This window comes from Gadus morhua, chromosome 17 (genome assembly GCF_902167405.1).
Source record: "Gadus morhua chromosome 17, gadMor3.0, whole genome shotgun sequence".
In the NCBI taxonomy this organism is placed as follows: Eukaryota; Metazoa; Chordata; class Actinopteri; order Gadiformes; family Gadidae; genus Gadus; species Gadus morhua.
In genome coordinates this window covers 4538066-4565007 of record NC_044064.1, presented here as the reverse complement: position 1 = coordinate 4565007, position 26942 = coordinate 4538066, and the positions used below count along the sequence as shown (strand labels likewise).

Sequence of the window (26942 nt, the reverse complement as noted above, 5' to 3'; positions counted from 1 at the left end):
ATCAAGGTACAGGACGGAGTCAGTCAATGAACATCGCTGACGGCCGGTCTAGCCACGACTAATTAACGCCAGACGTCATTATGAACACACCTCTACAACCACACAGACAGGAGACACTTGGTTTATCTACACAAGCCCTACGATTATAATATTAATGGTCTACAGTACAGCAAATTATATTAATTATAGATATATATTTTAATTCATATCACGTCCGCGACAAACGTCTCAAACAATCGCGGATCATTCATCCGTTTAAAAAAAACATTTCCTTCCGTAAAGCCAGTATTGTGCGCTATGCATTAATCATGCTACACACACTCCCATGCCACTGTGCATCAACGTGTGATTCCTTAGAAGCTGGAAGGAAGGAAGAAACCAGACATTGGCAAGAGGGGTGAGAATACATCCCTCTAATGGGGCCGACAGCCGGCCGATAGCTACACCTTGGGGGAGCGGGGGGGAAACGGTGCACAATGTGGAAGAATTAGGCACTCGTGACATCATCCCACCTCATTACCCTATCACACGCAAGAAGCGCCTTGCAGTCTGTCTGGCTAGCTCTTTTATTAGCCCCGCGGGGCGTACATTAGGGCTAGCTAGCTGCGGCGGTTCCGTCTCTGGCGATATCCTTGCCCTATTCCGAGTGAGGACAAAGCTGAGTGGTGGGAGACACTTTCCGATCTTTTCTCTTTTAAAAAAATCGCCGAAATAAGAAAATCGCCTCTCGCGCAATCGCACCCACATCCCAGGCATGGTAGAGAGTGGCTGTTCTCTCTTCTCACCCACAATGCCTTTCTCTTTTCAACGAGGCGTGGGTGACCCCCAATATATTTTCATCATATCAGAGCCTTGCTAGGGTTAGGGGGGCTAAGTTAGAGAAGGTGCTTAAGACGTCATGTCTCTGCTGAAACATCCCTAAACCCTCCCCAGACATTCCCTCTCTCTCTCCATCTCCCTCTGCGTGTGTGTCTCTTGCCATCTCTCTCCCAAGGCTGCCCCACCCAAGACATAATGCCATTTAACAACAGGTCAGACACCCCCACTGCCAGAGCTGGGCGTGTATAGTCAGCCTCGACCCCGTCTGGGCAGGCAGCGGAGGAAAAGGAAAACACGAATGAGATCACAGAGAAAGCCAGCCGATATTCAGCGAGGGTTTGTTGCAGGATGGGTCTTAAAGGAAACCCATGGTCTGAGACAACCATACGGGAAGTCTCCTACCCACTCCTGCGAGGCTTAGCCGGTAGGGCGTGTACCATCTAAGGCTCAGTCCTCATCGCAGCGACCCGGGTTCGATTCCTGGCCCTAGGGTCCTCGCCCATATAGGGCCATACCCATCTCAATCTGTCATAAAGCATAAAAATGCAAAATTGTAGGGAATTCTCCTTCCCCCCCCCCATGCTGAAAGAAACGTTCCCGGTTTGGATGGCTTCTCGGGAGAGTTCAGAGGTCACAGGAAGTCAGAGAACAGGCGTGGAGGCGTGGTCCGCCGTGACTCCGGTGAGAGTCGTGAGCCTCTCTCACCATAGGTGCTGCTGCAGTCCATGGAGGGGGGGGGGGGGGGGGGGGGGGGGGGTGGGCGGGGTTTGGGGGAGGGGGCGGAGTCACTGTGGCGCCCCCCGCCGCCGGAACTCCAGTGTGTGAAGGCCCTCCTGGCGCCCCAGTGCATGCTGGGTACCCACTTTGTGCGCCGTCTCCGTGGCGGTGATGTCGATGTGAGCGTACCTGGTGGAGCTGCCCCCCTTCGTCCCTGTGGGGACACACACACACACACACACACACACACACACACACACACACACACACACACACACACACACACACACACACACACACACACACAGGTTTAGAGCCCTGTCAAAGCTCAAGTGTGTGAGAAGATCAAATTATGTCCACCCTCTCCATCTCTCTAAATTGAGCCGCTTCTCTTTGAGGACCGCCCACTTCACCGTGCTCAGGTGTGCTGCTCCAATCACAGCCGGTGTCAGAGCACATTATTCAAATAAAGACGGAGAAGGTGATGGGCTTTAGGGTTAGGGGTTTGCAAACTTTGTGTGTGTGTGGACCACTTCATAATACACATAATAAAATATGAAAAAGAAAAGGCCTACTAGCACTGAAAAATAACTGGTCCAAGCATCATAACAGCAGGATCGTTAAAATAAAGTTGGCTGCACACAACGGCTGCCACATATTTCAATGGGAATTTTCTGGTAAAATGATTGTTAAGAAAAAAACAATTCCTTTATATTTTATTTTGCTTTTCCACGGACCCCCTGCAGTACCGCCACGCACCACTGGCGGCCCGCGGACCACCGTTTGGGGAGGACGGCTTTAGGGGGCGTAGTGTTGCGTTGACAGTCACCGTCTCCCCGGCGGTGTCATGACAGAAGCACGGCTGTGATTAAGAAAACACGCAAAGAGCGTCTCCGGGCGAACCGCCCCTCAGGACAGAGCTAAAGATGGCCGATCCACAGCTGTAAGGCTACGCGACCCCCTGACCCCTGTTCCCATGACGGCGGCGACGGCAGGAACCGTGTTGCCACGGAGACGGTCGAGCGATGATGCTGCGCCGCCGGGGAGGCGGTACACTTCATCACTGACGCCGGACATTAACCTCTCCCGTGTCCGCGCCGCCGCTGCCATCCCAACGATTACATCCCATAATTGCGTGTCAGATGACAAGGGCCCAGCCGTCTTTCGGGGGGCGATGCAGGAAAACGGTGCAATTATCGACCAGACCCGAGAGAAAGAAGAACTGCCCTAATGACGAGTCTGGAGCTCTCCTTACGAGACACAGTCCTGTGGTGGTTGAGGAAGGCTTACCGCCCTAGTGCGCTGGGATACGACGACGATCACAGGACAAAGGCAGCCAAGGAAGACGGGTTGGGTACATCAGGAAGGAGAAAAGATCCCTTTGAGTCGAGGGACATTTCCATGTTTCAATCAATCCAAAGCGATCCAACACTCAAATCCTTCATTCGTGTGCTTTGACCGAGTTTACGCACAACTTTTATAATTCTTAAAGTATGCAACATATTGTGTAATTATGACTATCATGGTCATGATAGTCATAATCAGGCAATCAATCCAATGGAATGAGGCTCACTTCAAATATTAAATTTGAGTGGTTTCATCTGCTTCATTTAATATTGTTGGAGAACTATATTTTAATCACCAAAACTTTTAATCATATTATAATCCTCATATATAAATGATTACCATTATTCCGCCACCATCCATTTGAGCCAGTATTTATACTTTGAAATTATTATTATATTTTAATTAAAAAACTTCCAGCGCAGACACCAAGATTCCTTCCCCCAACACGGGAGCTTACTCTGGGCTGGGAGGAGCGCGCCGGGGCCCCTGAACCCCGGGGCCCCAGTCTCCTGGATCTCGAGCTCCATGTAGTTGAGCTGCTTCTTGGACGTGGGGCTGATGGGGATGTTGACGTAGGTCACGCCGTCGCCGGCCCAGGGCCTCTCCGGAACGGGCCCCTCTGCCGGGAACGCGAACACGGCTCCTGGGGAGGACGAAGATGAAGATGAAGATGAAGATGAAGAAGGAGCAGAGCAGTTAAGTGTCAGGGTGTACGAATCCCAGCCGCAATGCTCTGGGATTCGAACCATTTACATTTACATTTAGCAGACGCTTTTATCCAAAGCGACTTACATTAAGTACATTTGTCATATTAAAGAGAAACGACAATATATCGCTGTTGGTACAGTGAGGATTTTCATAGAACCAAGTGCCGAGCACTAACAATCGCTAGGTTAACCCATTCCCCGTGTACAACAAAGAAAGCTAGGATAAGACGCTACACAATGCTAACATACAATAAGTGCATACATTAAAATGCCAGGACGTACAACATAGGATAAGTGCGTACATTGATGCCAAGACGTACTTCATACATTAAGTGCGGAATTGGGGTGTTTCAAACACCCCCAATGTTCACACACAGTGTTCCTGTATGCACCCCTGAGCCAACATGGTCTCACCTCTACCGGCTTTCTTCATGACACGCATCAACCGTCAACCCTCGTTGCTACGGACGACGTGACTTAAAAGGTGTTTTGCGTGCGACCCCAACGAGAACCAACCTGGTCTCAGAGGAATCCGTGAAATGACTACGGACGAATAACTCGAAATTTCATGGACACATCACGGAAACACGCCGATTTCCGTGATGTGGCCACAGAATTCGCTCCAATGCAAGTTAATGACGCTGATGTTCCGTGGCTCACACACGGATCCCCGTTTCAACGAGCGAGTCGACCACGGGGGCTTACCTCAAAACCCGGGGTGGTCTCACTGAAACACTTAAATTGTCCTTGTTGTGTCCACGGAAGTTGCTCCAATGCAAGTAAATGACAATGATATTCCGTGGCACACACACAGATTCCCGTTTCAATCTGTGTGTGTGCTCCCGTTTCAATCTGTGTGTGTGCCACATTTGAGCACAGCGGGGGCTTAATTCAAAATCCGTGGTGGTCTGACGGAATCACTTCAATTGTCTGTGATGTGGCCACGGAATTCGCTCCAATGCAAGTAAATGACGCTGTTATTCCGTGGCTCACACACGGATATCGGCGTGTTTCCGTGATGTGGCCACGGATTTCGAGTTAAGCGTCCGACCGTAGTCATTTCACGGATTCCTGTGAGACCATGTTGACGAGAACCCAAACTCAACTCTGTGCGTTCCACGGGTTTGCATTGGATGACAGCCTCTCTTGGTCCAACACATGCTACTGGAGGCCTTAGCTCTGATTGGCTGACCCGGCCAACCCCGGGCCCACCAGGGGAGCCTGCAGCCTGCGGGTAAACGACGGTGCCGCTGCCATGTTGGCCAAGAACTGAGCTGGTTGAGAAATGTTCTATGTGACGGTATATTTTAACATGCAATGTAATGTAATGTTATGCAAATGTTATGTATTGTGTGGACGCGCGTGCACACACACACACACACACACACACACACAATAAAACAAGCGGCAGTTAAAACCGTCTCAAAACCAACCCGTCCTTACTGTAACAGCTCTCCCCAGCGAGAGCCTTAAAGGGGAAGCGTGGCGAGTCTCGTGGAGGAGACATGCCCCCGCGCACAAAGCTCTCCCCGTCCGTCGGACTGGAGCCCGCCAGAGGTCACACCGACGTGTACCGGTCTTACTTATGTGGCGAGGCGTGAGCCTGGCTAAGTTATGCGCATATGGCACAACAGTTACATCTCAAACGGCTGGGGCGGGTCACCTGTTTGGACGTCCTCACATTCCCCCTCATTCGTATTCTCCTCAACAGCGTACTGGAGGTGTGACCTTCACCAGGGGCTCCGGACCGTACAATACTTGTAAATATGACACGTATGAATAATAGATAAACATCTCCATCCATCTATTTAACGACATGTTATCATTCAGTCCAGTGAAAGACAACCACGTCGCCCTACTGTGAGAGCGCGTGTCACCATGACGACGCGAGCCACATGGGACGGTACGGCAGCACAACAACAACAACAACAACAACAACTGGTTTCAGCAGAGCCAGACTCGTTAGTTTCCCCCCCCCCCCTCCCCCAAAGGACGGGGATGCCATTAGCCTCACAGCGGAGCCAACTTCTTTCGTCGTGTTTCCCCCCCCCCCCCCCCCCCCCAAACAAAAAGGTCCCCTAATCGATGCGCCACGGGAGGAGTGGTACCGCCGGCGGGGGCGCCACCGTAATGGCCGCCATTACCGGGATGGGTTCTGCCACACGACCGGAGAGAGAGAGCAGTGGAGCTCCCTCCCGGGGGGCCGGCGGTCGGAGCAGGGAGCCGCGGCGACGTCGCGTCACGGAGAGAAGGGGAGTCAGGAAGGCTGCGCGTTTACCGTAAGCGTTTTAGACTTTGCCCAAAAAAAAAAAGCTGTTTCCACTAGATGATTTTTATTGAGTGGAAGTGGATTTTTTTTTTATATATATATTTTTTTTTTTACAGCATTCATTCTCCTCCAGCATGTTTCGAGCTGCAGCTTGTATGTCCCAAATAAATCCAAAGGGCTCGGAGCAAAAACAGCAAAAGAAATAACTACTTGGGTGAGGAATAGTGTTTTCCTGAAGAGTGTGTGTGCGTCTGTCTCTGTGTACGTGTGCGTGTGGGTGTGTGTGTGTGTTCTGATTAATCCTCCTAAGGGGGGGGGTGGGGGGGGTTCTTCCCACGGCTAGGCCTGGTAATCCCTCAGAGAAAATACATAAACACACCCACCCATCTACACACACACACATATACACACACACACACACACACACACACACACACGACTTGAGTGAACTGCCCGGTTTTAATACAGTGTACAGTGAAAAAGGCGGTGAATGTGAATCTGATTTCCAAAGCCCTGTGGATCTACGGTGCTTTCTCTGTAAGGCAGAGCAATAAGATATACGTGAAACCTATATCTTGTCTGGTTTGATAAATGAACCCAAAAATACGCATCTATATATATTTATAATGAATCTAAAAGGGGGAAAACTATTCTTTAGGTCAGGTCTTCATGTACAGTTATTAATCACCGTGACAGTATGGAAGCGCTCCAGAGATTATTGTACCCTATGCAGCCATTCAGTCAAAAAGTTGCTGAGGAAGTGGCCACACACCTCGAGGACTTTCAATGATTTGTACAGGTACGCTGTGTATGTGCGTGCGTGTGCGTGTGTGTCCCAACCACACTCTTCTTTAAGGATGCATTATGGTAAATGCATTAGAAGTAAGGGAATCAGATTTTTGTACTCTGATAATTCCGGCAACGCTGCAAAACTTGTTAAATAGTGAACTATACAGGGTAGAGGTTCCACAAATCCAAATACGAAATGTGTTTGTACATTATGGGTGGGTGTACCACGAAAGTAGGCTTTTTCAAGGCAATTTTCTATGAACTCATCAACAAAAAACCGACAAATAAAGAGCCGTGCATTGCCTGGCTCATAGCAACCTCACCAACCAGTGCCTGTGTGTGTGTGTCTGCTGTGTGTGCGTGTGCGTGTGCGCGCGATGATGGGCCATTTACAAGTAGCCACAGGTCAGGTTTTATCCCTGTTCGTTTCGGGGGTTCACTTCAAACAACGCCTGACCCTTCCCACCCCGCTCTCATTCACACAGGGATGCTAACTTTACGAGTGGTGCAGCACATAATCCCCGGTCTGCCATGTCCTCTCCACAGCCAGCGACGGACGACGGATGTGTTGCGTTAACGAGACATTTATGGGTCCTGTTGATGCGGGGTCATTACCATTGATAAGTTGAGACTTGGATGAATTTACTTTCTTATTGATCTGGACAATGTCTCAAGAGTGGAGCCATTACAGGCTTAAGGAGAAGCAAGCAGAATAAAATCAATAAATATAATTAGAATAATAGACGGTCACTGTACTACATTTTAGCGACTCTTGGACCTGCGGCGACTCAAAAGTGCTTTACGATTACTGCCCCACATTCACCCATTCATAGACAGATTAATGCACACAATCATATGTGGCGAGCTCATTGGGAGCATTGGGGGATAGGTGCCTTGCCCAGGGACACCTCAACACCGAGTGACGAGGAGCCTGGGATCGTACCACTGAAAAATAGTACTTTGCATTGTGTAGTGCGTTATCCTAGCTATCTTTGTTGCATACGGGAAACGGTTCAACCTAGCGATTGTTAGTGCTTGGCCCTTGGTTCTATGAACATCCTTTCTGTACCGACAGCGATATATTGTCGTTTCATTTTCTTCTGACAAATGTACTTATTGTAAGTCGCTTTGGATAAAAGCGTCTGCTAAATGCCCTCAATGTAAATGTAACCAGCAGCCGATAACCAACCAAAAAAGACAATAATACATTGACTGAGTCAGCATTCTTGATACCAGTATAACACCTCGTCTCCTATATTCCATACTTGTTCATCACGCTCCTGGAATCCGAGTTCAGCCTATAACCTATTCCTCACGACAATGTAATTAAATGAGAGGTTTACTCTTTGGAAGGCTGTGTTGTAACTCACCTTCAGGGTCCTGGAGGTACCTAGGGGTTCCGCTGCTCCCCAGAAGCTCACACTTGGCTTTTTCCTCTGCCTGCGAGTTCATAAAACCATTCACCGCAATCAAAATATGATTTATGACCAGAGATGCAGCAAAGCCGTTCAAAGTTTAAAAGATAAGTTAAGAAGAAAAAGAGTTCGGGATCGGTTGCTGGAGTGTTCTTAAGCATTGGCGCGATTTCGACCGAAACTGTAGAGAAGGATTCATCCTTTAGAAAAGACATCTATTGTTGTTGTTTTATTTCTATTTTCTGTCCTCTGTGTGATTGTCTTGCGTTGCAAGTGCTTCAAGTACTGCGGCTGTCGAAACAACAAGCTTAGGTCTCCCAGGGAGGAGAGAGAAAGCAGGAGGACCAGCGCCATGTTTTTAATTAACAGACAGGTCTCACCTTCCTCCAAGATGCCCCAAACCAAACTAAATTAGATCACATTTGAAGGAAACATTTATTAATTTTTTTGGTACTTTCCAAAGGCTTTGAGCAACACATTCTTGAAGTGAAGAATAATGTAGTCCTCGTAGTCCTCTCATATTTGATTGATCATACACACGTAAACACAAAGAAAGATAATCAGTCCCGCACCGAGTAACTATATGCATTAGAGTACGAACGCCCGGTCGGAGTTCACGCAAAAGCAATTCCGCACCACAAAAGCTTTTCTTCATGAAACACGCGCTGATCTTAAACCATTGTTTCAACGAGGCACCAAACACAATTATGCAAACGACCTCTTTAACTCCTCTATAAACCTCCCTGTCAACATCAGTTTCTTCTCCTTGTTACTCACAATCAGTATTTAAATTCGCAGACTCTGACGTGCCTGGCTATCTGAAGTCCCCCCCCCCCTGCGGAGCTCAGACCAGGAGGTGTACTGGAGTGAAATGTGCGAGCGTTCGATAGCGGCCGAGCGGATTACAGCCCATGCAACCCCCCCTACCTCGCTGCTCCTCTCCATGGCCTCGCTGGCAGGCCGGCCTCCGCAGCAGTTCTCCTCCTCGTTGGGCGTCCTCTTTTCTAGGGAGAGGACGAGATAATAAAAAGAGAGACAGGGCTTAAAAAATTAGGAGGGGGGGGGAACAAAAGTCCATCCCTTTATAATTCGAGTCATAACTCGATCGCAGCCTTTTAATTAATGCTGGATTCCAACGGGGCTGGCAAAGACGGGGATTAAAGTAATAGTATGTAAAACGGCAGAAGATACAGGTCGTTTTGCACATTTTGTCGAGAAATATCACGAGAGACGACACGTTTGAGGTCTTGTTCTCCGTCGTCGGTCGGTGTGATGGAGACGAGGGCGTGGGTGGATCGTACGTGACGCCACGCCGGAGCGACGGCGTACGCAGTTCGTTGGCGTGCGGCTCGCCGAGGCGACAAGGTGACCTCGTTTGCGTCCCGCAGGTGGGATCGTAAACAGCGGCCCACCTGGGGGAAATATCGGTCGGGCGAGAAACATGAATCCTCGCACAAACAGCGTTTTCCTGACAATTCAATTATCTTGTGGCGCGTGTGCAGTCCCGTTTGAATTTATATTTGGTTCTTCTCGCACCAAGTGTAGCTGCCTCTCCCCCAACCCCCGCACGATAAAAACGTGTTGAAACAAAAGAGTTGAACAGACAAAGGTAGCTTGAGTAGAAAAATGCAGAGAGAAGACGGTTCAAGGAAGAAAACGGTCGGGAGTTGTTTGAGTTAAAGAAGAAATCCAATCAGAAAAAAGAAACAAAAAAAGGAGGAAGATCCGCTCGGGAGGAAGAGGTGAAACAAACTGAAAGGAGCATCTGCCATTGTTGGTTAGTTCAGATCCCAGGACGAGAACGAGCAGAAGGAGGAGGAGAAGGCGAGGGTGGCGGCGGTGCCGGCGTTGCCGGCGGTGCCGGCGTTGCCGGCGTTGCCGGCGTTGCCGGCGTTGCCCGGAGACTTCCGAAGTTCTTACCTTCGTCGACCACAGAGGGACCAAAGGTCACGTCGTCGTGGCGACGCTCGCCGCCCGAAGTCGCTCCGCACGCGCGAGCACGCAAGCGCCGCGCCCCGCGGGAAGGGGCCGTGGCGTCCGTTGTCGAACCCCCCCTCTGGAAGGGCCCGGGCCACGCCAGGGGCCCCAACGACCCGAGGGGCCCGACGCCCGCGTCCAAAGAGGTGCTGCTCCCGTTGCGGTTCAGGGACGAGGGGAGCCGTGGCGGCGCGTGGCAGCGAGCTCCGATGCACTTCAGACAGCTCTCATAAATGACGGCGGACTCCCGGCGAGACGCGGCCGTCGGGGGCGGGGCTCCGAGCCACGAGGTGCGGACGGTTTCCCGCTCAGGCCCCGGTCCCAGCACGGAGCTCATGGACATGTAGAGGGCCGGAGCGCCGGTCCTGTCCCGGGACAGGAGGCGGGTTCGGGTGTCAGAGTCGGAGAGCCCCATGAGGTCGGCCAAGAGGCTGGCTAGTTTTTCCCGCCCTTTCTTGGGAAGAATCGTCGGCCTCTTCTCCTCCGATGCCGCCGCCGCGAGCCCCCCTTTGCCGGGGGGGTCTTCGGAGATGCTGACCGTCTGGGACGTCCCGTTGGGCTCTCCGGGCGGGCCGGACGGACACACGGGGGTCTCCAGTCCTTGATCTGCTGGGTGTGGAAACGTGATGTCCCCGGGGGCACTGACCAATGAGGCGGCTTCACGCTGGTGCTACGCTCGAGGGCTGGGAGGTGCTCAGTCGGGGAACGCAAATAGGCGACACTTACACGTTCACATTTGGACGCACAAACACACATTCGCCTCGTTGGCGGCTGATTGGACCAGTCTGAGGTGTGTGTGTTGCTGGAAATATCGGCACATTCCGATATTTTTATATCTTTCTAAGTTTATCATACAAGACTTTAGAATTCTTGTGCAAAGTTTTGGAGGATGTATAATCCATCCAGAATTATAATTACATATATCCTCCAACTTCTCCCAGGGAAAATATAGTCTATCCATACTTGAATGATATAAGGACATAAAAGATCATGGATATGATCGTAACAGTTACTTACCTGTGATGGCTGCTATCCCAGGAGCACTGCCAGAGCTGTACGGTGGCCACTGTGGGACAATAAGGAGAGAGGTATTGTCAAAACGGTTGCGTCAAAAGATGAAAACAGTTACAAGCTCCGTTCATGTAGCATTGATTGCTCTCGGCTTGATATGGATCCATTAAAGACAGCTTAATAGCCCTTAAAAGCTGAGCATGGTTAATTAAATGTTTATTTTGAATTTTGTGCCCATCATCATCAATTTGTCAATCAGGGACAATCATTGTTTTTACTACAGCGCCAATTGACTGACGGGTAGCTCTGGTAAACTGTGGATCAAGACAGTTAGATGAAGAATTAAAGTGTGGAAAATACTTGAAATCAGTTAAACGTTTGCCTGCACTCCTCACTAAATGCACCACCAGTAGGTGGAGCTCTTAGTTTGGAATGTCTGGAAGACGAAGAACACACAGGAGTTCAGAACTTTACCTCAGGTTTTCTTTGAAACAAAGTAAAAACCGCACACCAAGTTCCAATATTTAAAAACTCAACATCTGATTTCAGAAACAGGCAGTCAATTTAGATTCACGTCTGGAGGGTCCTGTCTGTGACAGACATTTTGCAACAACACCACCGATAAAGAAACACAAAACTACAGTAGCACCAACTTTTGCCGTGGTGACGATAAAACAGACGGAAAACAGAGGAGATTCTCCACTCTCAGCAACAGGGAGCCAACCAAAATCTTCAGATAATGATACGAAACAGGATTCAATCTTTCCTACAAATTCCATCACAACAACATACCAGCACAACAAACTGAACAGCCAATGCTAAGACAGAGAGCCATTGCCATCCCTGCCTGGTCGTGCTAATGCGGTTTGGTGAATGTGTGCACGGATTCAGACAGATGGACTGTGGGATTCAGAGTTCTTCTGCTACAACAAAGTGTGTGGAAATGCCACACACACACACACACACACACACACACACACACGCACGCACACGCACACGCACACGCACACGGAACAGCTGACGCCAACACGATAAGGTCTGTTCACACAGGTTTTGTACAACGATGAGTTATACTTTGAGCAAAGACTACTTTTTTTAATAGCAGGATTAGCCAGGATTGGCCTGCAACACAGAAGAGTTTTCTTTCAGCTTAGAGGCACAGAAATGATAAGCTTCACTCACAAACCACTCTTTTGATTTCAACTCATTTGTGTCGACTATGGCCATCACTTTTTCTTATTAATATCATTAGAAAATGTATATCACCATCGCCTTAATAAAACAGATGCACTGCTTTTGAATCCCTTGGTTGTTTAGGTAGTGCTTTGTGTCACGTCCGGTCACTTCCTGTCTAGCCCTGACCCCATCCAAGTTTCATGCAGTCTGACTACTTTAAGCAGAACTTCCGGGTGGGAGAAACAGACGCCGAAAGGGGCGGAGCTACGCCTTATTTCGGGTCATGCTACGAAGATCCCTCCTGAAGAGAATCTCATTTGCCCGAGTGGTTGAAGCTTTCAGAAGCAGATTTTAATAAGTGTGTTTCCACAGCACGGTTTTTGATTTGAAACCTTTCCCACCTCTGCAGACAAGATCATCAGCGCTGACGAGTTTGTGTTTGCCCCGCCCACAGCGAAACGATTGGTCGAAACAAACGCGAAGTGAAAGAACGTGAAACACCCGGTGTGCCCAGCTTCAAGCTCATCTGCCGCGAGACTACAGACGATCAATCTAAATCCGGACTTGAGAGACGATCCCTTACGTAACGTCCACAGAGATCCTTCCGCCTCCGTTCTCGGCAGGCAGGAAGAGAAATAAATCCCTCTGGTGGAGTGAGTTGTGGGCGGAGGGCCCTTCACTCCAGTAAACACACAGCACACCGCCTGCAGTGGTAGGAGTGATAAGGTGACGGAGGAAATAGGGTGATCGATTTCAACCCTAATGTCGACTGAACGCAAACGAATTGGCCCAACGAAAAACCAAAACAACACAACACCCACAACCACAGAGACACCAAAAAGACAATCTGGAAAGACAGACTGATAAACAAACCAAAGATGATAGAAATTGGACGCGTCTGAGACTGCCAACGTAATTGATCGCTGCCTCATCAATTCAGACCCAATTACCGTGGAAACCGCGGGAAAACATAATCTGGTGGAGTGACGACTAAACTAAGCCAGACGCGGACTACCTTAGACCCCCCGCAGGTGGGGCAGACGGAGCAGCCCGTCATGGAGGTGTAGCTCTGGGAGGAGTCCGCCGCAACGCTCCCCCTGCTGTCTCCTGATTGGACGAGGGCTTGGACGTGACCCGGATGAGGCGGCGGCGGCGTTGGCGGTGGCGACAGGCTTCCTGTGACTCCGCCCTCCGCCTCGCTCTCCTCTGATTGGAGGGGAGGTGGCTCGGCGCCGGGGGCGGCGGCGAGGGGGCGGGGCTGATCATCGTCTCTGGCCACGCTCCGGGGCGTGTCGTACAGGTGCCCGTGGGCGGGGCCGCGGCCCGACGCGGAGCCGCAGGTGCAGGGGCCCGGCGTGGGGCCGGGGGCGGGGCCGGCGCCGGGAGCGTACTCCTCCCCGGGAACGCCGTCCAGGCTGCCGGTGTAGGAGGAGAAGCTGCCGGAGTAGGAGGAGTGGCTCCCCGTGGTGGCGATGCCGCTGTCGGAGGAGCGCTGGCGTCCGATCTCCTGGAGCGGGCGGGGGGGCTTGGCGAGGGGGCGGGCCCCTCCTCCTCCTCCTCCTCCACCACCACCACCTCCCGCCCCGTGACCGATCGACAGCCTCTCCGCGCTCGGGATCGACAGCCGGGCGAACCCGGCGGGACCGGCGGCGGCGGCGGCGGCGGTGATGTCAGAGGTTCCCGGGACAGGGCCGGGCTCGGCCCACACCGTCATACGGCTGCCCACGCTGCCGTCCGAGCGGCTGGTGTCCGAGGTGTCCGAGGAGCCCGACAGACTGCGGTCGTCGCCGGCGGCGCCCGGCGTGTACACGGACAGGGCTGCGGCGACAGAGAGAGGGGGGGGGGGGGGGGGGGGAGACACGGAATGAGAAGCGAATCCCGGATCTGAGGGAGAAGCGCGACCGGCGGAACTTAATGAAGATGTATCTGTGTATCAGAGATGAGGGGTACGGACGCTGATTGGCTGTTTATTATCACGCCCCCCCCCCCCCCACCCCCACCACTACCCAGTAAACACCATAAATCAGGCGAGCATCAGCTATGTAAAATCTGCAAACTTAATTAGAAGACTAACCACGCCGTGATTAAAGACAACATGCATCATTTCCAAAGAAGTCATTTCTGTGCAAATTAAAACCAACAACACACACACACACACACACACACACACACACACACACACACACACACACACACACACACACACACACACACAGTGCTAAGTTTGAAGCGGTCCTTCGCCAACTGAACAATTGATAGATATTCTACAAGGGGGGGGGGGGGTGCTCTCACCATTGCTATAGCGATGGGAGAGCAGGCTGAGCCTCCTCTCCAGGTCCTGGTCCTCCCGGGTCACCTGCTCCTCCGACTGGAGCGGCACCGGGGGGCCGCCGCTGGGGTCTGGGGACGGACGCACGGGGCCACAGCGTTACCATCACACGAGCACCACACCGCCGAAACACAGCCGTAACGACGCCTCAGCACAGCCGTAACAACGCCTCAACACAGCCGTAACGACACCTCAATACAGCCGTAACGACACCTCAATACAGCCGTAACATCGCCTCAACACAGCCGTAACATCACCTCAATACAGCCGTAACATCACCTCAACACAGCCGTAACGACACCTCAATACAGCCGTAACATCACCTCAATACAGCCGTAACATCACCTCAATACAGCCGTAACATCACCGTAACATCGCCTCAACACAGCCGTAACATCACCTCAATACAGCCGTAACATCACCGTAACATCACCTCAATACAGCCGTAACATCACCTCAACACAGCCGTAACATCACCTCAATACAGCCGTAACATCACCGTAACATCGCCTCAATACAACCGTAACATCACCTCAACACAACCGTAACATCACCTCAATACAACCGTAACATCACCGTAACATCACCTCAATACAACCGTAACATCACCTCAACACAACCGTAACATCGCCTCAATACAACCGTAACATCACCCTAACATCGCCTCAATACAACCGTAACATCACCTCAATACAGCCGTAACATCACCGTAACATCGCCTCAATACAACCGTTACATCACCGTAACATCGCCTCAATACAGCCCCAACATTGCCTCAATACAACCGTAACATCACCCTAACATCGCCTCAATACAACCGTAACATCACCTCAACACAACCGTAACATCGCCTCAATACAACCGTAACATCACCCTAACATCGCCTCAATACAACCGTAACATCACCTCAACACAACCGTAACATCACCTCAATACAGCCGTAACATCACCGTAACATCGCCTCAATACAGCCGTAACATCACCGTAACATCACCTCAATACAACCGTAACATCACCGTAACATCGCCTCAATACAGCCCCAAAATTGCCTCAATACAACCGTAACATCACCCTAACATCGCCTCAATACAACCGTAACATCACCTCAACACAACCGTAACATCACCTCAACACAACCGTAACATCACCTCAATACAACCGTAACATCACCCTAACATCGCCTCAATACAAACGTAACATCACCTCAACACAACCGTAACATCACCTCAATACAGCCGTAACATCACCGTAACATCACCTCAATACAACCGTAACATCACCGTAACATCGCCTCAATACAACCGTAACATCACCTCAATACAACCGTAACATCACCGTAACATCGCCTCAATACAGCCGTAACATCGCCTCAATACAACCGTAACATCACTGTAACATCGCCTCAATACAACCGTAACATCACTGTAACATCGCCTCAATACAACCGTAACATCACTGTAACATCGCCTCAATACAACCGTAACATCACCTCAACACAACCGTAACATCGCCTCAATACAACCGTAACATCACCCTAACATCGCCTCAATACAACCGTAACATCACCTCAACACAACCGTAACATCACCTCAATACAGCCGTAACATCACCGTAACATCGCCTCAATACAGCCGTAACATCACCGTAACATCACCTCAATACAACCGTAACATCACCGTAACATCGCCTCAATACAGCCCCAAAATTGCCTCAATACAACCGTAACATCACCCTAACATCGCCTCAATACAACCGTAACATCACCTCAACACAACCGTAACATCACCTCAACACAACCGTAACATCACCTCAATACAACCGTAACATCACCGTAACATCGCCTCAATACAACCGTAACATCACCTCAATACAACCGTAACATCACCCTAACATCGCCTCAATACAAACGTAACATCACCTCAACACAACCGTAACATCACCTCAATACAGCCGTAACATCACCGTAACATCACCTCAATACAACCGTAACATCACCGTAACATCGCCTCAATACAACCGTAACATCACCTCAATACAACCGTAACATCACCGTAACATCGCCTCAATACAGCCGTAACATCGCCTCAATACAACCGTAACATCACTGTAACATCGCCTCAATACAACCGTAACATCACCGTAACATCGCCTCAATACAACCGTAACATCACTGTAACATCGCCTCAATACAACCGTAACATCACCGTAACATCGCCTCAATACAACTGTAACATCACCTCAGGTTTCTTTGGGCAATGTACTCTCACTTCTGTGTACATTATGCGTCTAAACAGAAGCCTGTGTGCGTGTGCGTGCGTACAGACCTCTGGGGGTCTGCTGGCGGGACGTCCCAGTGTTTGTGCTACAGTGTTTATTAATAGTGCCACCACAACCCCCCCACCCCCCCCCCCCCCCCCCCGACCCCCCAAACCTCATGGTAGGGGGGCTACCACTGGCGGCTTTAAATCCCTGGGAAGGGGGTGAGGATCTGAGTGAGGGAGTGAGGGGGTGAGGGGGTGAGTGAGGGATGAATGTCCCAAGGTCAACCCATACATCTAGGAGGTACCTTTTCATAATCCATAACCCCCCCCGCCCCCATTACCCAGCATGCATCGTGGATGAGGAGGGGGGGTGTATGTCAATTGTTGTGATCAGAATTAACTCAAGGAAGAGGAAGAGGAGGAATCCCAAGTAACGAATCAAAATACAGAGAGATATGTTATATAAGGATGCTTGCATGGGACACACACACACACACACACACACACACACACACACACACACACACACACACACACACACACACACACACACACACACACACACACACACACACACACACACACACACACACACACACACACACACACACACACGGGGGGAGCTGGTGAAATCCTGTGGATGAGGTTACAGTACAGACATGCCAGGGATGATCAGAGGCTTGTATGCCGCGGCCTGGGTAATCTAGGACCCCCCCCCCCCCCCCCCCCCCTCCAACCCCACCATCCACCCAGCGCTATTTATTCATTTTTACTACGCAGAGCAATTACAGCAGGAGTTATGAGCCCCTGTCATCCGAGGAAGAGGAAACCGCTTTGTCTGGGAGACACCAGGGATAAAACCAGCTGGAATAACTTCCAGACGCGGCGATATCCTACCGGTGCGCGGCAGAGTCTCCCCGGAGTCTACCGCCAGCTCTGGGCCGGCGACGTGAATTATGAACATCATAATTAGGGGCCCGAGGGGCCATCCCTGGGGAGTGGTTCTGTTGGCAGCCGGGGGACCTCTCTGTAGCGCAGCAGTGTTCCGCCGATTTGTTACCGCAGATGTTACCGGGGGTCCGGGGAAGACCACCAGGGAACATAACCCGTGGGATTTCAACTCGTAAAAAGGTTATCGAGATATATTATCCGCAAGTGTTATAAATCAATGTGGGCAGATGATACGGGAAAAACTCCTTCTCTGACTAGCATTCCCCCTCTTTCTGCCTCTTCCTTTTCTTCTTCCTCTTCATCACCATCATCCTGCCAAGACCGTTTTCGACTACATTCCTGACTTTATTGAATTTAGTTTCTTTGCAACACTGGCATGCAAGAAGTGTGCTCGGCCCGTCCTTCAGAAGAGAACACTGTGTTCTGCTGACCGGCCGCGGGACTAAAAGCAGACCCACCGCGGCGCTCTCTGAAGAGGTAGCCTGTATATGCTCTAGTTTTTAAAGATAATTTGATTATGTTTAACAGCTGCCAGTGATCCCTCCACTGCCCACATCCACAGGGATAAATATAGTAGAGAGAGTGTTTTTATGTTAATGCCGCCCACATTCCATTCATTTGGAATGGTTTAAAAAAGGCCACAGATTAGCAGAGAGAGAGAGAGAGAGAGAGAGAGAGAGAGAGAGAGAGAGAGAGAGAGAGAGAGAGAGAGAGAGAGAGAGAGAGAGAGAGAGAGAGAGAGAGAGAGAGAGAGAGAGAGAGAGAGAGAGAGAGAGAGAGAGAGAGAGAGAGAGAGAGAGAGAGAGAGAGAGAGAGAGAGAGAGAGAGAGAGAGAGAGAGACCGTTATGGGGACCCTATTGACCCCCATTTGGACGTGGACGCACATCTGCAGGTTAGCCTTGGATCTCACACACACAGACACACACTAAAAAAGGCCTTCAGGTCTTCAATTGATTCTAGGGCTGCTGGCTCCTCTAAACTACCCCTCAGTTCAGTCTCATTAAGCAGAGCACAGGTGTGTCGCAGCAACACTTAACGAGCAGGTGACCCGGGAACCCCATCAGCCAATCAGAGGTGACGCAGTAGCAGGTGTTGAACCTGTAGAGGGATGTCGTCTAATGTGAACTAATGAGCTGCAGCGTTGAGGGGTCTAGCTCTCCTAGATACTCCGTGTCTATCCTCTATCTCCCGAGTCACGTTGTGATGCCTTGCCAGTGGGTTCTACTGACCCGGCAGCACCGGGCGGAGTCCGAAGGGGCTGCGGTTGGGCGAGACGCCGCGGACGATGCAGTCGAACAGGAAGCTGATGTGCTCGCCCTCCGTCGACGCCAGGAAGAAGACGCCCGCCCCTGGGGAGAGAAGAAGAGCTCTCGTTAGTCGGTTTGACGGTTTTGACATTAAAGTGTGTCAGGGACGTCTCTGCGTATTCTTTTTTGTCCTCTAAATAATTGACTGAATTGTTCGGAAGACTGTCCTGTTGTGAGACGCACGTCAAATACAAACACGATTAGACAATCTGATATTCAGTTATAAAATCGGTAAAGTGCGTGCAACAGTACAGCGACAGTCATCCAATCTCAAAAACATTAAGATACGACATTTCCTTCTTCCCACAGTTTGGTTGTTTCAATGATAAATGGGAACATAAAGGAGAATGGAAAGCGTATGCGTCGTGGACGGATACAACATATGAAAACAGCCCCAGGTTTGCGCGCCAGTCATCCATTTCATCTCCTCATCGATGAAGACCTGGTTCTGTCCCACGCCTTGTTTCGCACCGTGTGACAGTGGGAACATTTTTTCCGTGAGAAACATAAACGGCGCTGGGAGCAAGGTGGCAAGGTCCCAAAACCTTAAACCCCACCCCTTGATTTACGGCCCGCATGACGCATTCGGCTTCAATCTAACAAGTGAACAAAAGGGTGGCAAACACTTTGAGGGTCAGGGGGTTGTACAACCTAGTGACCCCAGTCGAGGCCTGTCACTTGAAAGCAAGACACCGCCACCAAGGGAGTCACCCTTTGGTCCCCCTCTTGCCAAGACCACCCACATCCCACTGTAGTTCGCTCAGAAAACAGAGAAAGGTGGATGACATCATGTCTGTTTCTGTTTGTTATTTATTTTAAAGAGAACCACCTTAAAAGGGGTCGCGTTTTTCTCTCCAAAGAAAAGCCAGGATTAAGTCAATGCTCGGAAATGTTGTTTTCAACAACTAGTTTTTAGTTTAAGTTGTTAGTTTAAGAGGTTGAAGAGGACTCTGAGCTTTCATGGTGTTGACAGCTGCCGGTTCGGAGCCGACCCGCACTTGAACCAGAGTGGAAGCATTAGGCCAAATGAAACAACAGTGAGCAACAAGTGTGGGGACGTAAATGACATTGTGAAGAGGGACACACACACACACACACACACGATTTGATTTTAATAATTTGTAGGCAATAAGGAATCCCAGAGCAAGTTCTGATCTTTACATTCTCAAGGTTTTTTTTTTTTTTCAATGGAAACATTTCTTCACAGGGTCAACTCCAACCCTGACTGTAGAGCTCTCTCCTGAGCCTTTTCCTCAAGCTCTTTTCTCGGGCGTGTGGGTCCGGTAAGGCTCTGCCTCCCACAGAAGCTGTTTAGTGTCCGGGTTCGGGTTCGGGCCGGCCTGAGGAGGATCAAATGTACTGACACCGGGAATTCACACCCTTCAAGGAGCACGGCCTGGCTCGCGGCCCGCCACACGTCCGTGCGCTCGCCGCCTCTGTTTGTTGTCGGTTTGTTTCCCCCCGCCACCGTGACACGGGGCCCGCGGGCGACCTTCTGCGTATTAAGGTCAAAGGGGGTCAAAGGGGGGGCGGGGGGGGGGGGGGGGGACCGATATCGGATCGAGCTAAATAAACCGGGCTGCGCATTCTTCGGGGTCGGGTGTCTCGATGGCGGAGTAGGAGGTAGGTGGGGGGGGGGGGGGGTTGGCGTGGGGCGCGGACGCTCCGAGCGCCTCAGGTGTAGACGGCCACTTGGCCCGGCCCCCCGGCCCCTCACAGGGTAATGATTTAATGTCTTCATTAGAGATGGACCCCGTGCTACAGCCCCATTGGGCTCCCATGCAGCTGAGAGAGACATCTATTCCGTGGGACAGCGTCTACATTCTGAACCCTTTGGCAGCCCGGAGACACACACTCTGCGGAGGGATGCGAGTTGGCGAGACATTCCCGAGACAACCTCCTGTTGTTTTTTTTAAAACGGGTCGAGAGATTTCTGTCAAATCACAGAACACAGCGAGACAACATAGTGTCGAAGATTTCTGTTGAATAGCTTCATACCCCGGCCCCTTCTCCACTAAGCTTGAGAAAGAATAAGATGACGTCTCATGAAGACAGAGTCGACATTAAACGCAACTGACAGCTCTGCCTCTCCCCCTCCCCCCTCCCCTCTCCCTCAATGCGGCTCCAGTGAGCAACTTCTCAGAGGGCGCGCACACACACACGCACACACACACACACACCTCTCTTCAACCAATCGATGGTCCATTAAAAAGGCCACATACTTGAGGCAAAACCAACTCGATTCGCACTTCAATCCTGTGCTCTGAATACCGGAAGTACCCCATTGATCACGATCACACCACGGCGATGATGCAATGGTGCATAACTATTGATTAAACCACTAAGATGTCTGGCTTTAGTTACATTACATTATATTCATTAAGCTGACGCTTGTGGCTAAAAGTGACTTCGAATAACCGCATTCAACCATGAACCTGCAACTCAGAAATGTCAATAATGCTGCAAGCACATACAATTCATCAACAAAGCTAAATTGCAAAATATGCTATTGTTTTACTTTTAGGTGCTGAATTTTAGACACAAGAACTAGATGGTTATCAGTCCTGCTCATTTCTCCCGAGTCACAGGCAAAGTTAACGGTGACTCACTTCCGCCATGCTCCCACATGCCATTTTTACTAACACACACTCGTCCGCGTGATGAAACCGCCTTCGTCAACGCAGTTTTTTTTCTGAAGAGTTTTTTTTTTTTCTTTTTTTCTCAAGCTTCACTGAACCAGCATAGCCACTTCATTAGACAAAAGCTATTTCGGAGTGTTCCTCTTTCACTCAGTGCAGCACGTTACTCATGACACTCATCGCCTTTAGACTAGCGTTGGAAGTCTGAAAAGATCTTTATTCACTGGCTGTCTTGTTGTGGAGGACCTCCCCTTATAGACAGGAGGAAGATTGGGCCCAAGATGTTCTCATTCTTTCATTCATTCATTCATTCTTTCATTCTTTCATTCATTCATTCATCACGCTGTATTGCTGGACCACGTCTTAATCCATTCATCCATCTTATACTTGATCACTTAAAAGGAGCATTAGGTACGACTTAGAGGACATCCCGTAAACATAAAGAAAGATTTGAAAATACAAAAGGCAAATAGGCCTCTGGCCTAAGCCCCTCCCACCAAACGATGCCCAATCGTGCATGAGGCACGATGTTTCACGGGGAAAATGTATTTTTTACGGCACTGAATGAACCGGCGGGAGGGGGCGGAGAGAGGCGACCACCTTGACTTTGTGAGGAACTTTGCTGAATGGTAGCGGGAAAAACTGTCCCTGACCGTTTTTTTGCAGAACATTGGATTGCAGAAAGCTGCTGGAATGTTTAGAGTAATTTGATGATCGACCTTGATTTCATAGAAATAGTGCCTGCTGTTCCTTTGGGTACATTATTTTTCAGGGATGCAGGACTCATTGCTGTCAGCCAAGTTGCACTACACTTATCCAGCTGACACGCACATCCTAACAGCTGGGGTTGAACTGGTTGATTGCATGTGTGGACTAAATTGCTCAGGTTGGAATCAATATACACAGTAATACAATATCTCCGGCTTGGATCACGGAAACAGTGCGCTTACCATAATCGACTCCTTAAACAATACACACGCACTACTGAACAGTCAAATTAGTTGTATGTCCGAATGTGGCTGAAGTGTGTGTGTAATCCACACTGAAGTGTTTATGAAGTTCTATTTATTTGTTCGGTTCATGGTTCAGGAACGTCCTGTACCGCGCGCCTATTCTCTGTGATGCACTTCCAACCTTTGAAGTGAAATGTTTCACGGGGAGCCATCTGCCCGCAACAAATTGTATTTTTTACGGCGCTGAATGGAAAGGGCCAAAGTCAAAAAACGCTGCCAAGGCAATTTAGAAAAAAATGTGAAACAGAAAAACACGGAGCAGAAAGGTGAATTGACTCACAATAACCGCAGCGCGTTCCGCCCTCGAACACAAAGCCGGTTGGAACCGGCCCATATCTCCGCAGGTCCGGAAGGTTCCAATGGCCCACGATAACGGGGGGGTTGTCCCTGGCTAGCGCCAGAAGGTTGTTGCATATGTGGAGCGTGGCGGATCCCCCCTCCAACTTGGTCCCTGGTAAAACTCCAACGTTAAACCGGTGAACTGTGGGAGCGGGCAGAACAACGACAGGAGTGAGTCAACAAAAACTAACTAAAGAAAAAAAGAAAAAAAAAGTAAAACAACTCCCCCGATCGTCTATTATTGTGTATTGAACAATAAAAGAATGAAAACGAACAGAGATAACAACCGTTGAAGTGACTTGCAGTTCTTTTGTTTTTTTCCCCAATAACAATGATTTCATCTGTGAGATCACAACGGGAGTATGGCTTTTATTTAGTGCAGCAGTAAAAGACCCGACGAGCAGGATGCAGTGGATGTGGTCACTACTCTGGGCTCAGATCTCCAGGCCAAAGCAATTGATAAAAGACTCATAAATATTAACTGACTAACTCAGTCAATATTGTTGCCTATTAGGAAAGTTAACCGTGCCAAGGAGGGTTGGAATAAAAGGACAGTGTCTGATGTGCATATTAAGTGCGTGCGTGTGTGCGTGCGTGCGTGCGTGTGTGTGATAGACGGGGGATGTGATGAGATTGATGTGGGTGCTGTAGTCAGTGATACATTTTATCCCTGCCTGGCCTGATTGAAACTCATTAAATCTCTAACAGCATGAGGTGGCAAAATCATCCATTTCCACAATGCCATTTTAAAAACATGAAAAACACACTCCTCACCATCAATGCAGTTTACACAACACCAACACACATTTCTTTAAACATGCACGCACGCACGCAGAAACACACACAGAGTGGTACACAGACATGAACGCATGAAATCAGGCATTATTTGAGCATTGGAAGCACTGGTTGTACTGGTGGTGTGTGGTCAGCCTTTAGCTAGCATCTCAAAATGGTCCAAAAGCGACTCAGTCTAAACACATCAAGATTATTAAGGGGGACGCACCCAGAATCCCCCTCCAACACCCCAAAAAACAGCTGTTTGTGTTTACACTTCGGTAACGGAAGTGAAAAAGAAATCCCCCACTCCAACAAATTGGTGCACACCGAAACAGAGATAATCTGTGATTTGGTCGTGAGGATTACGATACTACATTCTGCTTTCTAAAGTATTAGGCCGTTGAAGGATTACGCTGTTCAAATCCCTCAAAGTTGCTGGGGTGTTTTATATTTATCTCGAAGGGGGAATGGGACAAATGAACCAAGACAACAATCTCCCAAAATAAATTAACGAGAAAGAAAAAGATGAATGTCTCCGAGCTGCTGGGGAGGCCAGCGTGTACGTCCACCGGAAAGTGGAGGTTCCGTGGGCAGTGTTTGATTGTGTTTAAACAACGGTGCGTGTGGGAACAGATGCGTCACAAGCTGGGACTCGCACCTCTCCCCTCCCCTCCTCACCTTCTCCCAGGCTGTAGCGGACGCGGACCTCCCAGGCCAGGAGGGTGTCCTTGCTGTCGAAGCCCAACACGGCGGCCTGTGTGAGGCAGAGCACGGCCAGGGTGTAGGGGGCCCCCTCCAGGCCCTGCCCGCTGACCTCCAGGCCACAGATGTCCTCCAGGGTGATGCTGGCCCGCTCCCTGTGGCCCTGGGCCTTCTCGCTCTTGTCCTTGAACACCAGCAGCACCAGGCAGTCTGGTGGTGGTGGGGGAGAGGGAGACCGAGAGATATAGACAAAGACCAGAGAGAAACACACACACAGAGAGAGAGAGAGAGAGAGAGAGAGAGAGAGAGAGAGAGAGAGAGAGAGAGAGAGAGAGAGAGAGAGAGAGAGAGAGAGAGAGAGAGAGAGAGAGAGAGAGAGAGAGAGAGAGACACACACAGAGAGAGAATTGTTTATTGTTGTAATAAAAGTTAATACCTTTTGAACTGCTTCTACGATGCAAACCGTTTAATTTCCATGGCGATAAAGCTAGCTTTTTCAACACTCAATAATGGATCATTCCGAACCAGGGAGGAAGCCAGCAGTGTGTTTGAGGAGCTCATTCTGCTTGTTGGTTGTGTGTGCAGTGACAATGTGAGACATTATCAAACGGCCAGTGACACTCCTGTCTTGGGTAATTGTTTAAGACGTGAGACAGATGCCCCCCTTGCCCCCCCCCCCCCCCCCCCTTCCCATCCCAGGAGTGTCGTTGTCCCCTTTAAACAATTAGTGTCAACTGGAAAAACAAGCTTACGAACAGTCACACACACAGCTGCTAAAACATTAACAAAGCACCAAACATTTGGATTCTCCCAAACTAAGGCCAACAAGGCAATCCTGCTGAACAGCACGGCCAAAGAGCGAAGACAAAACGCTGGACTCGTGTAACTCAACCCCCCGGCAGGCGGACTCACGGTTGCATAATCAGAGGACAATGTAAGGCCACATCTGTCACGCGTCCAATATAGTACTGTACAAATATCAATATGTTTAAAAGGAATGTCTTCATTAAGTTCTAAATTAATTGAGCATTACTTTTTCAAGGTGTGCCGCACAATAAAGACGTTGATGCTAAAATCGGCCATTTTTGTTTACCCTTCTTTGTTTTGATTCATTTTCATGTTTTGGTTGAGTATCATGGTTCTCATTCTTTCTTTAGCGATACGAGATCTGTGCATAAGAACCCTGAGTTAATGTGCACATACACAATTTAATCCAAACAAAGTGGTGCGACAACAATTTATCTGACAGCAACTTTAAAGCGAGTAGTAAAAAAAGATCGTTGATAAATGCTAGGCTATATTGTGTAATTTAATCTACCAATCGATAATAAATCCTGGGCCTGCACCATACAGATTATAAAATCATATTGGAGGTGATGCACCAGCTATAACTCCAGTTATCTTTAACTGGAGACACACTTCCTGCAACACCTTACAACCATTAACTTAACAATTCATTTAACTTAGATGCTTTCAAACCGCTTTTCAACCTCGGGTGAACACAGAAACCCTCGGGCCTCCCAGTCATGCAAAAACAACAACCCTTTCAGGCCATACACAAGTTAATCTCCAGTATGCATGCTTATACTCAACAAGTGTCAGGTTGTGCAAAACGCGATGCGTCGGCCTTTGCTTTGAAGCGCATCGTAGAAGGAGATTAGTTACGCATTACGCGCACACACATTTAACAAGTCTCCGTCCATCCCAAACATTTGAGCGGTGCTTTCTACCCTGGTCGTACCAGGGTCGTGGACGTACCTGCTACAGGCGACGGCTTACGCAGTGCCACCCACCTCGTCTTCCACTGTAAAAGACAAAGAGACACACACAAACCACAACAACTTTCAGCGTCAATTAACGATCCCTCAATCGCCGTGACACAAGCGTCCAGTATTTGTCAGTGTGAATAAAACACCTTTTTGCCATCTCTGAATCTGACATATCCCTCCACGACAACCGAATCCGTCATCTTCAGTCATGATTCCCAACAGCTGCAGTCGCTGTCCCGTGCCTCCATGAGGGGTCAGTTTCAAAATAGCCTCCCGGGTAGAGGCGCGCCTTCACCCCTTCACACACTTGCAGCCAGGATATATGGCAGCGAGGCTTGTTGACCAGGGAACACAGACTGGCTTGTACGCCCCCCCACCAACCACAACCACCAACAACACCCCAGCCCCAGCAGCACCAGAACACCCCCTCCCTTCCTAATACTTCAAAATAAGTATACACAACTGTAGTGTAGAAGATCGGCCTTGGAGTTACAGTATGTGTCTGTTGTTGTTTTTTTGCACCGTGTTTCATAATGATTTAATGATCAGGCATTTATCTTTTTCACAGAGGAAAGCCTTCCTGTAAATTAATGATTGTGGGAAACACGCCGATCAAAAAAAAACAGC

General features: G+C 49.7%; 1 protein-coding gene across 2 annotated transcripts; it reads right to left on the bottom strand.

The window, feature by feature from the left end:
* Positions 1-1567: 1567 nt before the first annotated feature.
* Positions 1568-26685, bottom strand: LOC115529378 (protein Dok-7). Of its 2 annotated transcripts, XM_030338056.1 has the most exons (13): positions 26462-26685; positions 26305-26350; positions 24523-24756; positions 23009-23209; positions 18999-19118; positions 14520-14627; positions 13243-14045; positions 11058-11106; positions 9984-10646; positions 8991-9067; positions 8019-8088; positions 3341-3526; positions 1568-1750 (listed from the first exon to the last, which is right to left on the bottom strand). In XM_030338056.1, exons 1-13 carry the CDS (start codon positions 26513-26515, stop codon positions 1605-1607), a joined length of 2757 nt encoding a protein of 918 aa, XP_030193916.1. In that variant the 5' UTR covers positions 26516-26685; the 3' UTR covers positions 1568-1604. The 2 variants fall into 2 exon arrangements, with proteins under 2 accessions (XP_030193916.1, XP_030193917.1); XM_030338057.1 differs by lacking the exon at positions 9984-10646 and having other exon boundaries at positions 26462-26683.
* Between the last annotated feature and the right edge of the window lie 257 nt (positions 26686-26942).

Excerpts from the sequence above, each read along its gene's own strand:
- LOC115529378 (XM_030338056.1), bottom strand. The coding sequence starts at position 26,515 with ATGACGGATTCGGTTGTCGTGGAGGGATATGTCAGATTCAGAGATGGC. Across the intron at positions 23,210-24,522 it reads CCGCTACAGCCTGGGAGAAG|TTCACCGGTTTAACGTTGGA; the intron begins GTGAGGAGGGGA and ends CCGCTCCCACAG. Across the intron at positions 11,107-13,242 it reads CCACCTGCGGGGGGTCTAAG|TGGCCACCGTACAGCTCTGG; the intron begins GTAGTCCGCGTC and ends ATTGTCCCACAG.